This window comes from Clarias gariepinus, chromosome 2, assembly GCF_024256425.1.
Source record: "Clarias gariepinus isolate MV-2021 ecotype Netherlands chromosome 2, CGAR_prim_01v2, whole genome shotgun sequence".
Lineage (NCBI taxonomy): Eukaryota > Metazoa > Chordata > Actinopteri > Siluriformes > Clariidae > Clarias > Clarias gariepinus.
Window position 1 is genome coordinate 41,248,386 of NC_071101.1, and position 17,672 is coordinate 41,266,057.

At 39.9% G+C, this 17,672-nt stretch overlaps 1 protein-coding gene and 1 pseudogene across 1 annotated transcript; both read right to left on the reverse strand.

The window, feature by feature from the left end:
• Positions 1-295: 295 nt before the first annotated feature.
• LOC128541069 (tripartite motif-containing protein 16-like) lies at positions 296-4,137 on the reverse strand (annotated as a pseudogene).
• Positions 4,138-12,621: 8,484 nt separating this feature from the next.
• LOC128545745 (E3 ubiquitin/ISG15 ligase TRIM25-like) lies at positions 12,622-16,699 on the reverse strand. The gene is made up of 6 exons (XM_053516357.1): positions 15,938-16,699; positions 15,433-15,528; positions 15,083-15,316; positions 14,841-15,000; positions 13,325-13,384; positions 12,622-13,246 (listed from the first exon to the last, which is right to left on the reverse strand). Exons 1-6 carry the CDS (start codon positions 16,529-16,531, stop codon positions 12,714-12,716), a joined length of 1,677 nt encoding a protein of 558 aa, XP_053372332.1. The 5' UTR covers positions 16,532-16,699; the 3' UTR covers positions 12,622-12,713.
• Between the last annotated feature and the right edge of the window lie 973 nt (positions 16,700-17,672).

A 17,672-nucleotide genomic window follows, 5' to 3' on the forward strand; every position in this document is an offset into this window, starting at 1 on the left:
TCTGCCATGCATTGTGATCTGCCTCTTCAGGAGTTACTAAAGGAGGTCGTAAAATGTGAAGCCTCTCCTAAGGACTGATACACACCCACTAAGATTAGCTCAGAACCAGTCTTATTGTCCCACATTTGCAAACGTCCACGATGGTAGAGAGTGATGAGAAATGTGTCAGCATGTGATCTGACACCCATCTTGCTTGTCTCTCCTCCCTACTCTCCATTACTCAACCCGTTAAAAGAATTCTTTTTGTCATAATAGAGGAAGAAAATGACACCATCCACATGATCAGAATGCTCTATGGCAGGGAATATCTGAAGGAAGGCTGTCAAGGATAGATTAGGCATTCAGACATTTCTGCAGTATTAAATTGAAAGTATTAAAAAGTATTTACCACTTGTGCAAGAGTGAGACTAATACATGAGTGTTGCGGAGATTTAAACATATTCCAGTCATACAAAAAAAAATGTTTACAGTGAACTGGTACTACATATACAGTTTAAATATAGATAGATGTTTATGATTAAGATTTAACACAACACTGAAGCAGAAAAGCTTTGTGCTAATCTAGACGTATTTACCAGGACAGGCTACACAGGGCTGAGGTTTAAATCTAAAAAAAGGATGTGATTGTTTTTTACGATGCATTTTTGTTTTGAAATATTGTTTTTCTGCCTAATTTCCATGTACTGTAATAGTGCCATTAACAACAGGATTTTTCTAAAGACAGAAAATAAAACTTATATAATAAGCTTGTCATACTCAGTAATCTCGACAGAACAAGTTAGGTTGGTAACCTTAACAAAAATCACATTATTTATATTTTTTTAATTTTTATTTTGGACCACATAATCTAACAGTTGATCCATAATTAGGTAAATTAAACCCAGCGTACAGAGGCTGAGTGAATGTGGTGTGGACCACATGTGGAGGAGCTTCATGGTGTCAGAGACGCTGTAGAAGGACAGAGTTCCTGCACTGTGATCCACATACACTCCTATTCTGGAGGATGATGGAGCTCTGAGATAAGTCTTAACGTTATTGTGATAAAAACAGAGTGAAGAAGATGAAGAGCATCGCAGACTCCAGGACTGGTTGTTGCATCCAAACTGACACTTATCACCCTGTCCTTTCCTGCTGATGTCTTTATATGAGACTGATATGTACACATGTCCCTTACTGCTCTACTTTACCTCCCAGTAACAGCGTCCACACATTCTCTCCTTACTCAAAACCTGATAAAAGTATTCAAATCTCTCTGCATGATCAAGGTACGGCAGCTTCCTCCCACTGCACGTCACCGCTCTGTTCTCCTCAGACAGGATGAGGTTATAATGTACTGTGTTGGGATCGAGAGTCAGATCACAGAAATCTAAAGACAAAAAAATGTTAGATATTAGAAACATCATATTTTGTGTGTGTGTGTGTGGGGGGGGGGGGGGGTATACAGACAGTGCAGGAAATCTTCTCTGCTCTTTGGTTCTGAGGATAAAATAATCTGAACTGCTGCAGCTGTGAAGACAGAAATATTTATTTTATTTATAAATAAAAAAAAAAATCATCCTCTAAGTGTGGGATATAAAATTTTTTTTTTCTGTTGAATCATGGAACATTAATTTTATTAATACCATGAACACGAGCTGAGAGCTGATTTGTTATATAATAACTGATAACAGTACATTTTACTTAAACTTTACGTAATCATATGAAATCACTTCTGTGTGTTATGGGGAAATTTGACGTCTCTCTTCACAATGCTGTAGATAAAGTAAAGATTTCAGAGCAGAACCATTTCTCTCACCATATTGAGGGATGATGAATTCCTCCTGGCAGAATTCCTCGAGTCTCTTTTTCAGATCAGAGAGAGATTTCCTCACTCCATCAAATGAAGGATGTTGATTGACAGTGATGCTGGGTGAGTCCTCACGTCCAGAAGAGACACAGAGAGACTGGAGACTCTATAAAGAGATAAAACAACATCATGCAAAAGGAGAAAGTAAAAGTGTGTGTGTGTGTGTGTGTGTGTGTGTGTGTGTGTGTGTGTTACCTGGAGGAAATAGACGTGATCGTGTGTGTGTAAAAGCTGCTCCAACTAAGTGAGTCTCCTCTGAAGATCAGAACAACTCAGTTCAGCGTTCTCCTGAGCTCTGATCAGCTCCGTCACCTCCGAGTGCTTTTTCTCCATGAAGCTGATCATCTCAGTAAACATCATCTCACTGTCCTCCACTGCTGTCTGGGCACTCAGCTGTTACAACACACACACACACACACACACACACACACACACACACACACACACACACACACACACAGGATTTAAAGCTCATCTATCATTCCCTCTCTTCCCCCCTTAATGTCTCCATGTTGTCCATGTTGTGTGTGTTTCTAGGAGCAGCTCTGTCTCTGCTCACTGCTCACCTTTATAGTCTTCACAGCCTGTTTCAGCTCCTGCACCTTCTTCTGCTTCTCCTGGATTCTCTTCTGGGATTTCATCTGTTCCTCTTTTAACTCAATCTGAGGTGAGTAATTACACATTTCACTCTTTATACATTATGAGGTCATGATCTCATCAGGACATGTTAACTTAATGACTTTTGCATCGCTCAAAAGATTATACAATAAATATGGAGTAAGAGCAATTCCTGTCCTGCAGTTCGATGTGTCATGTGAAATGACTCTGAATAGATTAAACTTGTATTTCTCACCTGTTTTTCAGTTCTGCATGTTTTAACTGAGACGGTGTCGTGGCTTCTGTGTTTTTCCATTGTACACAAATAACAGATGAAGCTTTGGTCAGTACGGCAGTAGATCTCCAGCCCTTTATCATGCTCAGAGCAGATCTTCTCTGCTAGATTTCCAGAAGCTTCAATTAACTGGTGTTTTGTCAATCCAGGAACTTCATAGTGAGGTTTCAGATGAGTTTCACAAAAGGAGGCCAAACACATCAGACAGGACTTGACAGCTTTATGTTTCCTCTCTGCGCAGAAATCACACTCCACATCTCCAGGTCCAGCGTAACAGTGAGCAGGAGAAGCAGCTTGGACTTCAGTTTTCTTTTTCTTGAGTTTCTCCACCACTTCAGCCAGCACGTTGTTTCTGCGTAGAACAGGCCTTAAAGTGAAAGTGTCTCTGCACTGAGGACAGCTATAAACTCCACTCTGATCCTCCTGATCCCAGCAGTTCTTAATACACACCTTACAGAAACAGTGACCACAGGAGATAGTCACTGGATCCTTCAGGAGATCCAGACACACTGGACAGATGAACTGATCCACTGAAAGCTGATCTACTGAAATACTGGCTTAGCCATTTTCCTGGACTCACAGAGAAAGCGAGAGAGAGAGAGAGAGAGAGAGAGAGCGGTGCTATGAGTTTAGTTGATTTTTAAATGCACTTCCTGGTTCTCTGTGTGTATGGTATGAGAAAGAAGGGGTGGAGCTCAGAGACAGAGAGGTTATAAACGCTCCTCTTTTAACCACTTCTTCTCCCACGGACCCTCCTTTAGAATCAGACCATCTTTATAGTAAAAGATAACATTCTCAGACTGATTTCTGCAGGAACTCTGTCCTTCTACAGCGTCTCTGACATGATGAAGCTCCTCCACAGAGTCCACACCACATTCACTCAGCCTCTGTACGCTGGGTTCAGGCTCAGCTATGGATCGACTGTAAGATTGCGATCCAAAATAAAATTGTCAGTTGTCTCACACACACACACACACACACACACACACACATTTTAAATAGTTTGATATGCACTGTACTGTAAGTGGATGCAGGTGTAATTCTCGGAGCCCAAGTTTCAGTTTTGTGTGTTTATACTGGGTGCTTATCTTGTAGGTTTTGTGACAATTATAAGAATAAATGATGTTTAAAGTTGAAAAAAATATCTTGAAAAAAACATAGCAATAGGGCATGCTCATTCTACAAAATGAGTTTGAGGAAATAAGAATATCTTTTCTCTACACTGGCACACATGCTGTTTTTAAGTTCTTTTTACAAGGCGTCTGGTTGTACTGCTCTGTGTGATTCTACAGTATATTTCTGCTTTAATACCAAACAGTTACCTCCCGCAGGTGGAGAGGGAGTATATTCTACCACTCAGCAGGTAACTGCTATTGTTGATATAATCATTGCCAACCATACCATAAAACACAGAAGTTTTCGATCCAGTGGTGGTCTCATCACATTTTTGGAGGAAGGCTTATCCCAGGAGAGGAAAGGCAGCAAGTGAGGAGAAATGTGCCAGCATGCATAATCGTTATAGAGTGATTCGAGGCCCAGTAAAGGATGATCTCACTTTTCCTTCCTCCCTACTCTCCACTTCTGAACCTATCAAAAGAATTATTTTCCCATAAGATATATCACACCATTTACATAATCAGATGTCCCTCTTCCATGCAGTAAATGGTGTATGACAGGGACATTCTGTGAAAGATTGTAAGGCATGAATTAAGCGTTCAGACATTTTTATTTTCAGTACACCTGCACATCAAAATATGGCATCAGTGTATTGAGAAATATCTGCTAATGCCACATGTTCTTCGTGTTTTAAAGTCTTTCTGTAATGAGTGATTATATGGTAGAAGCATTGATTTAGAGACATGTACACTACTAGTTAAAATGTCTAGACACTCCTTGTAATTAATTTTTTTTTATTGTGGTGATTTTTATTTCTTTCTACATTGTAAAACAATGCTGAAAGCATCCAAACTATTCCATAATCTCCTTTAAACAGGTGATCCTGAGTTTTCCTTCATAACAGTTCGAATCTGAGGTGCTGTTAATTGGTGATTCATGACGCTGGTAGCTCTAAATAAACTTCTCCTCTTCAGCAAAGTAAGTTTGTTCTAGCTTTCCTGTGATGGTTATAATGTACTTTAATCATAAATGCAGCAATAAAGGGAATTTACTGATCAAAAGCATATATATATATATATATATATATATATATATATATTTATCAGGGATGTAGGATATTCAGGGAGGCATGACTGTACTTCAGTGAAGGGCTGCTTTAATTTTTGCCAGCCACCAGATGTCGCTGTGCCTCCTGAAATAAATGCTTCAAAACTTTGGGAATATTTATATATTACACTAATTTAAAGAAGTACCTAATGCTTTATAACATGACAAATAAAAATAATTACACTCTTTAAAAATTATCAGGTTAGTAGCTCACTGGGAGATTATTAATTTATTATAATATAATATTACACACTGTATAATCCACATCCACATCCCATGACATATAAGAGTGGAGGCAGAAGCACTCAGGTCGACTACATCTTGTGTCGACGTTGTAACCTGAAAGAGATCAGTGACTGCAAAGTGTTGGTAGGGGAGAGTGTAGCCAGACAACACAGAATGGTCGTGTGTAAAATAACCCTGGTGGTGAGGAAGGCGAAGAGGACAAAGGCAGAGCAGAGGACAAAGTGGTGGAAGCTGAGAAAGGAAGAATGTTATGAAGTCTTTAGGGAGGAGTTGAGACAGGCTATGGGTGGTCAGGAGTTTTCAGTTGACTGGACAACTACAGCCAATGTGATCAGGGAGACAGGTAGGAGGGTACTTGGTGTATCATCAGGTAAGGGGAAAGTGGACAAGGAGACTTGGTGGTGGAATGAGGAAGTCCAGGAGTGTATACAGGGAAAGAGGCTAGCTAAGAAAAAGTGGGACACTGAGAGGACTGAAGAGAGTAGACAGGAGTACAGGGAGATGCAGAGTAAGGTGAAGGTAGAGGTGGCAAAGGCCAAACAAAGAGCATATGAGGACTTGTATGCTAGGCTAGACAGTAAGGAGGGAGAGGTGGATCTGTACAGGTTGGCAAGGCAGAGAGATAGAGATGGGAAGGATGTGCAGCAGGTTAGAGTGATTAAAGATAGAGATGGAAATGTACTGACAGATGCCAGGAGGGTGATGGGAAGATGGAAGGATTACTTTAAGGAGTTGATGAATGAGGAAAACGAAAGAGAACAAAGAGTAGAAGAGGTGACTGTTGTGGAACAGGAAGTAGCAAATATTGGTAGAAGTGAGGTGAGAAGGGCGTTGAAGAGGATGAAGAGTGGAAAGGCTGTTGGTCCTGATGACATACCTGTGGAGGTATGGAAGTGCTTAGGAGAGGTGGCAGTAGAGTTTTTGACAAGTTTGTTTAACAAGATCTTGGAGAGTGAGAGGATTCCAGAGGAATGGAGGAGAAGTGTATTGGTGCCAATTTTTAAGAACAAGGGAGATGTGCAAAGCTGTGGCAATTATAGAGGTATAAAGCTAATGAGCCAGACAATGAAGCTGTGGGAAAGAGTAGTGAAAGCTAGGTTAAGGGCAGAGGTGAGCATTTGTAATCAGCAATATGGTTTTATGCCTAGAAAGAGTACATCAGATGCAGTATTTGCTTTGAGGATGCTGGCGGAGAAGTACAGAGAAGGTAACAGGGAGTTGCATTGTGTCTTTTTAGATTTAGAGAAAGCGTATGACAGGGTGCCAAGAGAGGAGCTGTGGTATTGTATGAGGAAGTCTGGAGTGGCAGAAAAGTATGTTAGAGTGGTGCAGGACATGTATGAGAGCTGTAAGACAGTGGTAAGATGTGCTGTAGGTGTGACAGAAGAGTTTAAGGTGGAGGTGGGTCTGCATCAAGGATCGGCTCTAAGCCCCTTTTTGTTTGCTCTGGTGATGGACAGGATGACAGATGAGGTAAGACAGGAGTCCCCATGGACTATGATGTTTGCAGATGACATTGTGCTCTGTAGCGAGAGCAAGGAACAGGTGGAGGAAAATCTGGAGAGGTGGAGGTATGCTCTGGAAAGCAGAGGAATGAAGGTTAGCCGCAGCAAGACGGAATACATGTGTGTAAATGAGAGGGACCCAGGAGGCTCGGTGAGGCTACAGGGAGCAGAGGTAAAGAAGGTGCAGGATTTTAAGTACTTGGGGTCAACGGTCCAGAGCAACGGAGAGTGTGGAAAGGAGGTAAAGAGGCGGGTACAGGCAGGTTGGAATGGGTGGAGAAAAGTGTCAGGTGTGTTGTGCGATAAAAGAGTATCAGCGAGAATGAAAGGAAAGGTGTACAGGACAGTGGTGAGACCAGCGATGCTCTACGGCTTAGAGACAGTGGCGCTGAAGAAAAGACAGGAGGCAGAGTTGGAGGTAGCAGAGCTGAAGATGTTGAGGTTCTCCTTGGGAGTGACAAGGCTGGAAAGGATCAAGAATGAGTTTATCTGAGGAACAATCCATGTTAGATGTTTTGGAGGTAAAGTCAGAGAGGCCAGATTGAGGTGGTTTGGACATGTTCAGAGGAGAGATGGTGAACATATCGGCAGAAGGATGCTGAGGTTTGAACTGCCAGGCAGGAGGTCTAGAGGAAGACCAAAGAGGAGATTTATGGATGCAGTGAGAGAGGACATGAAGTTAGTTGGTGTGAGAGAAGAGGATGCAGAGGATAGGGTTAGATGGAGGCAGATAATTCGCTGTGGCGACCCCTGAAAGGGAACAGCCGAAAGACAAAGAAGCAGATAATCCACATCCTAGATGTGAGTGCGCATCTTTCTTTCAGTTTAGTCTTACGCTCTCCTTGTCCAAAGAATCGACATACTTTGTTTTCTTTTCAGATATCATCCTTTAATCTTTACTTTTAAGATACATAAAATAAACAAAACAAAATAAAATAAATATAATCTCAAAATGCAAATAATCACGGATGCGGTAAAGAAAACTGTGACTCCGCTGTTTCCTCAAGCACGCACACCCCCGTCTTCCCCACGTGATTCTTAAAGAGCCAGTACACAATTTTAATTTTATACATATTATCAATGCAAAATGTACAAATATTTATCCAAATGGCCCATATGAATAATGTGAGTTCCCAAATGCAAACAATTCAAAGCAAAAACATTAAAACTGAAATGCACCATACCATATAACACTGGTTATGTTTAGATGCTGTCTTCCTCACTCTCATTGATCACTCAGGTTTGCTGACGGTGAGGTGATTGTTTGCTTTACATGTCAGGAAGCCCTCAAGTATGTGTTTCCTTCTGGCTCTCCCTTTTAGTTATGCTGTCATAGTTAGTCCTGCCGGAGTCTCTGCTTGCACTCTACAGTTAATATACATTCACATTATACATTGTGTGACTGTGACCATACCTAACTGCCATCTCTCCTCTTCTTCTCTTTTCCCCCCTTTTTCTCTTTCCTCTCTCCTCCTGTCTCCCCCTTTCACTCTTTCTCTCTCTCTGTCGAGCTACACATGTCGTTCCTGAGCTGCCAGTGATCCAGACTCCCTTTGCCCTCCGGACCTGTCTGACCCATCCTGGTGCCCCACTTCTGGTTGAAGATCTCGTCACATGGATGCCCCGTGTGTCTCTTTGGGATGCGTCTGGTGTCTGGGGATGATTCTCTCTACCTAGAAAATGGTTCTGGCCTTGACTGGTGTTGGCAACTGTTTCTCTGGGGACTTGACAGTTCGATAGTTGATCGAGTTTCTCCACCACTTCAGCCAGTATGTTGTTTCTGCGTAGAACAGGCCTTGGAATGAAAGTGGCTCTGCACTGAGGACAGCAGTACACTCCCTTATTGCCCTTCTGATCCCAGTATCGATTAATACACACCTTACAGAAACAGTGACCACAGGGGACAGTCACTGGATCATTCAGGAGATTAAGACAAATTGGACAGATGAACAGGTGATGATTTACAGAAATCCTGGACTGGGCCATTTTCCTGCGTGAGCTGCTGCGTTCTGCGTGTACTTTAAAGTGTCCTCTGTGTTACCTGTACTGCTGTTACATCTGATTTTAAAGCTCTGAAGCTTGTTTCAAATAAATCCCCTCCTGTGTCGTTTCCCCTGAGTGTGACGTCACCAATGACAAACAGGACGAGAGCAAACAGGTAGCAGGTGTTCCTGACATTCAGGAGATGCGTTTCCCCAATGTTTCCCCAGTCGCGCGCCGATTCAAATCATGACATCATCCACTGCCTGACGCTGTGCGCGCGAGCAAGGATTTTCAACGGTTTCTCTTTCATTTCAACGGCTTTTTACCAACTTGTTGAATTAAACCAGAAATCTGTGTAAAATTATCGAGTGTCTTTTCACTATTTCTGTATTTATGAAGATAATTGACGTTTTAAATCGCTGATAATGGATGGTTACACGGTAACATGTAACTCTGCGTTGATTTACAATATTCTTTTTTACACATTCAAACACTATTCAATTCTAATAAACAATAAATGTGTGTCTACAAACACATGATGCAGCATGATAGTTATTCACGTGTAACTCCGTATCTCAATGACTTTCAGCCACCTCACTTTTCATTGCTCAATTATGATGGGAACATGATTTCTAGTGTAGGAGCCTGTTTTTTTTTTTTGATTAAGTAACCAATTCAATTCAATTCAATTTTATTTGCATAGCGCTTTTAGCAATTGTCATTGTCGCAAAGCAGCTTTACACAATCAAAAGAATTATTTAAGTTTGTATGGAATTTGAATGTGTATGAATGAAAAATGGTCAGTTTGTCCCTGGTGAGCAAGCCGAGGGCGACAGTGGCAAGGAAAAACTCCCTGAGATGGTAATAGGAAGAAACCTTGAGAGGAACCAGACTCAACAGGGAACCCATCCTCATTTGGGTGAAACAGAGAGCAGGAATTGATCTGCATTCATACTGTGTGTTAGGTGGCAGGCAGTTCAGCATAACAGTTAATGTTAATTGATGTTAATATGGAGTCCAGATAGTTATTGGAGACTTAGGTAGACTTGTAGGAAATTCCAGTCCTGAACTATCAAGCGACTGCAGCCAAGTCAAGTCCTCAGAGAAACAGCTGTCAACATCAGTCGAGAACAGAACCGTCAGAACCGAGGCCATTAACCTGAGTGATCAATAAGAGTGGGGATGACAGCAACTAAACAAACCAGTTCACCATAATACTCTACGTCCATGAGTCCCCCAGATATACCTAGGGCAAATTTATTCACAAAAATACTTGATTAAATGAATAGGTTTTTAGCCAGGACTTAAACACTGAGGCTGTGTCCGAGTCCCGAACACTATATGGAAAGCTATTCCATAACTTTGGGACTTTGTAAGGAAAAAGCTCTGTTGTAGTTTTCAGCCTGCATCCTTTAATCGAAGTAGGCATGGTGGAGACCACTTAAAGCTTTATAGGTTAAAAGTAGTATTTTAAAATCAATGCGAAATTTCACAGGAAGCCAATGGAGTGTGGATAAGATAGGGGTGAAGTGCTCGTATCTTCTGGTTCTAGTGAGGACACTCGCTGCTACATTCTGGACTAACTGAAGCTTGTTTTTGAACAAGCAGACAGTAAGGCGTTATAATTGTCCAACCTAGAGGTGATAAAAGCATGAACTAGTTTTTCTGCAACGTTTAGTGACAATATATTTCTTATCTTGGCAATATTTCTGAGGTGAAAGAATGCAATCCTGGTAATATTATCTACATGAGCTTCAAATGAAAGGCTGGAATCTATAATTTCACCAAGGTCTCTTACTGTTGCACTTGATGGAACAGAAAGGCCATCTAAAGTTACAGAGTGATCTAGAATCTTGCTTCTAGCTGCATGCAGTCCTATGACTAGAACTTCTGTCTTATCAGGATTAAGCAGAAGGAAGTTAAATAGCATCCAGTCTCTTATATCCTCTATGCATTGCTCAACTTTAGCACACTAGTTTTTCTCATCTGGTTTTGCTGAGACATATATGACACCATCCACGTGATCAGAATGCTGTATGCCAGGGAATATCTGAGGAAGACTGTCAGAAATAGATTAGGCATTCAGACATTTCTGCAGTAAAACTGCACGTCAAAATGAAGCATGTATTAGTATTATTAAAAGTTTTTTAAATTAAAATGATTAAAAAAGTATTTACCACTTGTGCAAGAGTGATACAAAAACATGGACATTGAAGATTTAAACATATTCCAGTCATACAAAATTTTATTTTTTTTTTTTTTACAGTGAACTGGTACTACATATACAGTGTAAATACAGATAGATTTACCAGGACAGGCTACACGGGGCTGAGGCTGTAGTTTAAATCTAAAAAAAGTATGTGATTGTTTTTCACAATGCATTTCTATTTTGAAATATAAACAGTTGATAATCTAACAGTTGATCCAAGAGAAATAGGTCTGAACCCAGCGTACAGAGGCTGAGTGAATGTGGTGTGGACTCTGTGGAGGAGCTTCATGGTGTCAGCAGTGCTGCAAAGAAAGTTAAGGTTTCAGAACAGGACAATTTCTCTCACCATGTTGATTTCTTTTGGTTGTTTGATGCCCCATAACATTTCAAAATCTCATGAACAGAATTCCAGCCGCACAATGTCTCTGCTAATTTAGATGAAATCATTTACAGTGCAGGCTTCAATGAAATCTTTGAAACACACAGAACTCTGAAGTTCTTCAGTAAACCTGAAGACGTGTGCAATTAGATGAGTGAAAGTACAGGATCTGGAATTTCAGTTGAGCCTGGGCATCCCCAAATTGATAAGACAGCAGCAATTATGGCCTGCCTGAGACCTACTGTAGGACCGAAAATGGACAGGCAGCCTGTCCCCAGTTTACTGGACATCACCAGCCTGCTGCAATCAAAAGAACTAAAATAGTAAAAGTCTTTAAAAAAACAATGAAGATTTATGGTTTATAGATGCATAGCTCTGAGTTTAAAAAAAATACTTGCATTTGAAAATGTATTAAAGTAGGTTTTATTGAGCTTGATACAGATGACTAAAAGCATTGATATTCATGATATTACAAATTTACAGTTTAATGTGAGATCTGGGGTATCAGATGTGACAGTGTAACTTCTTCTTGTGCCTCACAGGTCAGGAACCAGGACTATTTTTCTGCATTTTGATGAGGGCCTGAGAACGACTAGCATTGTCTTACAAAACACCAGAGGTGATTGTGATGGTTGATGATGGTTGTGATGAAGGAGATGAGGCCTGCAGAATTGAGGAAAGGATTGGGTACAATGAACAAGTTGTGGGATTCTAGGATGATATTATGTGCTGCATCTCTTTAGTTGTTAGGCTGGAAAAGTGATTGCAGGGGAGGTGAGGGAAGGTCTTGAAATTTTAGTTTAGAAGACAGAGGGCACAGGAGGTCCATGGATGACGAAAAAAAGGAGAGAGAAGTACAGGTTCTGAGAGACACAGTGGAGGGGGAGATGGAGTGAAGTTTTCTGAGGATAAAAGAGAAAGGGTAAAAGTAAAGGATACTAGGTAATGATCAGATTTATGAAGAGAAGTAGCTGTGATATCTGTGGCTGGGGAGGGACAGCAGAAAACAAGGCTGAGGGAATTCTATTTCTTATGTCTGAGAGGGCAGCTTTTTAATGTTAAAGAGAAGGAATTAAGGAGGAAAGAGGATTAAGTTAAATTTGATAAACACTTGAGATATTGCTAAAAATGACGGTGACAAAAGAGATATTATTATTATATGTTTATATAAGAAAATGTTTTTATATTACATTTAAATCTTGGTAGAAATGATAAATTAATGCCAATCTCATAATATTATTCTAAACTGTAAAGTTGAAAAAAAAAAAAAAAAAAAAGAATTACAGCACTTTAACATATTAGGTAAATTTTTTAACCGAAATAATGAAGTACAGTAAGATGGATAATGCCATTAACAGCCATGTTTGAAAATCTCTTAGTTATCGTCATTTATATTTATGTAAAACAAAACAAATTACATTAATGATATTTTATTTTGGATCACATAATCTCACGGTTGATCCGTAGCTGAGCAAGAAGCCAGCATACAGAGGCTGAGTGAATGTAGTGTGGACTCTGTGGAGGAGCTTCATGGTGTCAGAGACGCTGTAGAAGGACAGAGTTCCTGCACTGTGATCCACATACACTCCTATTGTGGAGGATGATGGGGCTTTGAGACCAGTCTTAACGTTGTTGTGATAAAAACAGAGTGAAGAAGATGAAGAGCATTGCAGACTCCAGGACTGGTTGTTGCCTCCAAACCAATATTCAGGACCCCGTCCTTTCCTGCTGATGTCTTTATATGAGACTGATACGTACACACACATCTCACTGCTCCACTTTACCTCCCAGTAACAGCGTCCACACATTCTCTCCTTACTCAACACCTGGTAGTAGAAGTCAAATCTCTGTGGATGATTGGAGTACGGCTGATCTTTCTCACTGCATGTCACCGCTCTGTTCTCCTCAGACAGAATGAGTTTATAATTTACTGTGTTGGGATCCAGAGTCAGATCACAGTAATCTAAAAACACAGAAAACTGTACATGTCAGATATTTATCAAAAGATACAGGTGTGTGTGTGTGTGTGTTTTATACGTACAGTGAAGAAAATCTTTTCTGCTCTTTGGATCTGAGGGTAAAATCATCTGTGCTGCTACAGCTGTGGAGACAGTAACAAAATGGAGACACAAAATTATGGAGGACTAAACATGATGACAATTATAAATAAATAAATGTGTGAATAAATAAGTAAATATAGAAATAAATAAATACATAAATACAATAAGCCCTGGAACATTGCTAAATATATTCCTACTTTTGTTTATTAACATATTTCAAGATTTATTTATTTCTGAATTTCCACATTTCTTCATTTATTTTCGTGTCACATTTCTTAATTTATCGATTTTAGATTTTCCACATTTCTACATTTATTTATTTATGCATTTCCACATTTTTACATGTATTTCTTTGTCGCTGTATGCTGATAAGGTAGGCGGTCCCAGCCTTAGTCGAAACCATGATTGGTTAAATGAAATGAGATTGTTTCGACTCAACTAGTAATGCCTTGGCTTGTAATGACTGCTGTCTGGCAACTATGGTGTATTTTTTTATTTTTTTTTTAACAAGCTGTTGCTAATGAGTTAAGATCATTAGCCGGTGAAATTGAGAACCTTGCAGCAAATGAATATGTTTTACATCAAGTCGAAAGATTAATTGACGATTTAGTTCAGCTTGATGCTGAGATGGATGTTGACCTTAACCAAACTTTGTTTGACGGTCTTCAAGAAGTTGTCCGCCAACTTTCATTTCCTTACACAGAAAGAGGGGGGGAACGTGAACGCCCAATTTTCCTTTCCCCCTTCTGCGTGAGGATATGAAGTTCTTGAAGATCGTCAAACACAGCTTGGTTAAGGATCCCGCAGAACGTGTGTTAACGTTCTCTTTGCATAGTTAGTTTCAGATAACTAAAAAGCATCACGCCGATTAGATCGATTGCTTCTGTCTGAGGTGCCCTGCAGCCCAATCATGGTTTCGACTAAGGCTGGGACCGCCTACCTTATCAGCATACATCAACAAATAAATAAATGTAGGAAATAAATAAATGTGGAAATGCATAAATAAATAAATGTAGAAATGTGGAAATGCAGAAATAAAGAAATCTTGAGATATGTTAGTAAACAAAAGTAGGAATATATTTAGCAATTTTCCAGGGCTTATTGTATTTATTTATTTCTATATTAACTTATTTATTCACACATTTATTTATTTATAATTGTGTCATGTTTAGTACTCCATACAAAATATCAGGTGCTGTAAAGACAGAAAAGACAGGAACAGATTGTGTCTGATGTTTAATCATTGTTTAAGTGTTTAAAAAAAAAAAAAAAAAACATTCTCTATGAGTGCAGATTAAATAAGACTTTTATTAATACAATAATTTTAAAGACTTTATTAATAAAATAAGTAGAATTTGGTATGTAATAACTGAAAACTATTATGTAATCTTTTACGCAATCAGATGAACATTTCTGTATGTTTTAAGGAAATTTGACGTATCTCTTTACAATGCTGTAGATAAAGTAAAGATTATTCAGGAGGACAATTTCTCTCACCATGTTGAGGTATTTTAATTAATTTCTCCTGGCAGAATTCCTCAAGTCTCTTTTTTAGATCGGAGAGAGATTTCCTCACTCCATCAAATGAGAGATGTTGATTGACAGTGATGCTGGGTGAGTCCCCACGTCCAGATGAGACACAGAGAGACTGGAGACTCTATAAAGAGAAAGAACAACATTATAAAGAAGGAGAAAGTAGAGAAATGTGTGTGTACTGTATGTGTGAACATGTTAGTTACCTGGAGAAAATAGACGTGATCGTGTGTGTGTAAAAGCTGCTCCAGCTCAGTGAGTCTCCTCTGAAGATCAGCAATCTCCTGCTCCAGTTGCTCCAGGAGTCGTTCAGCTCGACTCAGTTCAGCGTTCTCCTGAGCTCTGATCAGCTCCGTCACCTCCGAGCGCTTTTTCTCTATTAGGCTGATCATCTCAGTAAACATCATCTCACTGTCCTCCACTGCTGTCTGGGCACTCAGCTGTTACAACACACACACACACACACACACACACACACACACACACTCCATGTCTCCATGTTGTCCATGTTGTCCATGTTGTGTGTGTTTTTAGAAATAGCTCTGTCTCTGCTCACCTTTATAGTCTTCACAGCCTGTTTCAGCTCCTGCACCTTCTTCAGCTTCTCCTGGATTCTCTGCTGGGATTTCATCTGTTCCTCCTTTAATTTACTCTGTGGACAAATTAAACACATTTCTTTTATTTGTACTTTTTTTTTTTTTGCTAAAAGGCATCACTCAAAACATCATAAAATATGGAGTAAGAGAAATTCCCAATCCTGTCCTGCGGATTCATCTGCTTTTTCTGCCCTAATATACTTGGTTCAATAATCACGACCATGTAAGTGTGCTTGAGAAGGAAAATATTCTAAGGTATTTTAATATTCCTTGAACCCTTCCTTGCTCTGTGACCCTGCATAAGAGGATGTCAAGTGATTGTACATGTACACGCAGTGGTTTTTAAATTGCTGGAATTAGGTGTGGCTTCTGCATGCAGTAAAAACCTTCAGACACATTAAATTAGAAATATAAAATTCCAAATCTGTAAATCATAATTGAATAGATCAGAATTGCATTTCTCACCTGTTTTTCAGTTCTGTAGGCTGTAACTGAGACGGTGTCATGGCTTTTGTGTTTTTCCATCAAACACAGACAACAGATGAAGCTTTGGTCAGTACGGCAGTAGACCTCCAGCACTTTATCGTGCTTAGAGCAGATCTTCTCTGCTAGATTTCCAGAAGCTTCGATTAACTGGTGTTTCTTCAAAGCAGCACTTTCAAGATGAGGTTTTAAATGGGTTTCACAAAAGGAGGCCAGACAAACCAAACAGGAACTGATAGCTTTGTCTTTTCTCTCAGTGCAGAAATCACAATCGACATCAGCAGATGCAGTGTAACAGTGAGCAGGAGAAGCAGCTTGGAGTTCCATCTTCTTCTTGAGTTTCTCCACCACTTCAGCCAGCATGTTGTTTCTGCGTAGAACAGGCCTTGGAGTGAAGGTGTCTCTGCACTGAGGACAGCAGTACACTCTATTATTGTCCTCCTGATCCCAGTATCCATTAATACATCGCTTACAGAAACAGTGACCACAGGGGACAGTCACTGGATCACTCAGGAGATCCAGACATATGGGACAGATGAACTGATCCTGGTCTACTGAGATACTGGCCTCTGCCATTTTCGCCAGTCACACGCTGAAGTGAACTTCCTGGTCTGCGTCCAATTCCGAAGTGTACTTCAGAGGGTGCTCCCTACTCCCAGCCCCGTTCGCAGGAAATGCCGAATAAGGGAACTTCTCTCGACAAAACTAACCCGGAACACTCTGCAAAGTCACCAGCGCAGACGTCACTTCCTCCGTGCGTTACCATGGTGACATAAGCACCTCGGATATCTGTCACTTCTGCTGTGGAAATTTCGCAATACGGACATTAAATATTGAATATTTATTTAAAAAAAAACTTACTATTAAAATGTGTAACTTATAAATAAATTATTTATTACTAATAATAATTGATTAAAGATATACGGAGATTTGTTTATTTATTTTTACAGATTACCAGCTTATATAATAACTAAGGATTTCTTAATTAAATAAAAAAAAATCAATTTATGTGTCCTTTTAATATGATGTCGTCCGCGATAATACTGATAATACACATGTAAATCCTTTTTCGAGCTCCATTTTTTTTCACGCTCCAGCGAGACGCAATGACTTATGGGAAATCTTTCATTCCCTCTTCCGGTGAAGTGAAGACCTGTGGTCACTCGTTCCCTACACTGTTCGCAGTTCCCTCTGAACGGAACATTTTCGCTTCCAACGGTTTGGAATCACACTTAATATGGCTGAACACCCTGTGTAGTGTACTTCGCAGGGTACTTCAGGCCGTTTGGAACGCACCTTGGTTCTCACAGTGCGTACGGTGTGAGAAAGAAGGGGTGGAGCTCAGAGACAGAGAGGTTATAAACACTTCTCTTTTAACCACTTCTTCTCCCTCTAACCCTCAGACCATCTTTATAGTAAAAGCCTTAACATTCTCAGACTGATTCCTGCGTGCTACACAGGAGCTCTATAGAAGAGACACATTTTTATATCAGTGATGACAATAATGACAGTCAGAAAGAAAAACTTAATTGATCCCCCAAAGACAGTCATCTTTTTCATAAATGTGATTATAACAAAATGAGAACAAGGATAAACCATTGGAAAAAAAACATTTAAGGAAAAATTAATGATTAAAAATAAGAGACTCTTGATGTGTTGCTATAAATGCTACAGTCTGAAAACAGATAATGTGAATTACAAACACACAATGCTTTGT

Coding starts and splice junctions, on each gene's coding strand:
- LOC128545745 (XM_053516357.1), bottom strand. CDS start 16,531: ATGGCAGAGGCCAGTATCTCAGTAGACCAGGATCAGTTCATCTGTCCC. Junction 15,317..15,432: donor AGGCTGTGAAGACTATAAAG/GTGAGCAGAGAC, acceptor GTGTTGTAACAG/CTGAGTGCCCAGACAGCAGT. Junction 13,385..14,840: donor AATTAAAATACCTCAACATG/GTGAGAGAAATT, acceptor CTGTCTCCACAG/CTGTAGCAGCACAGATGATT.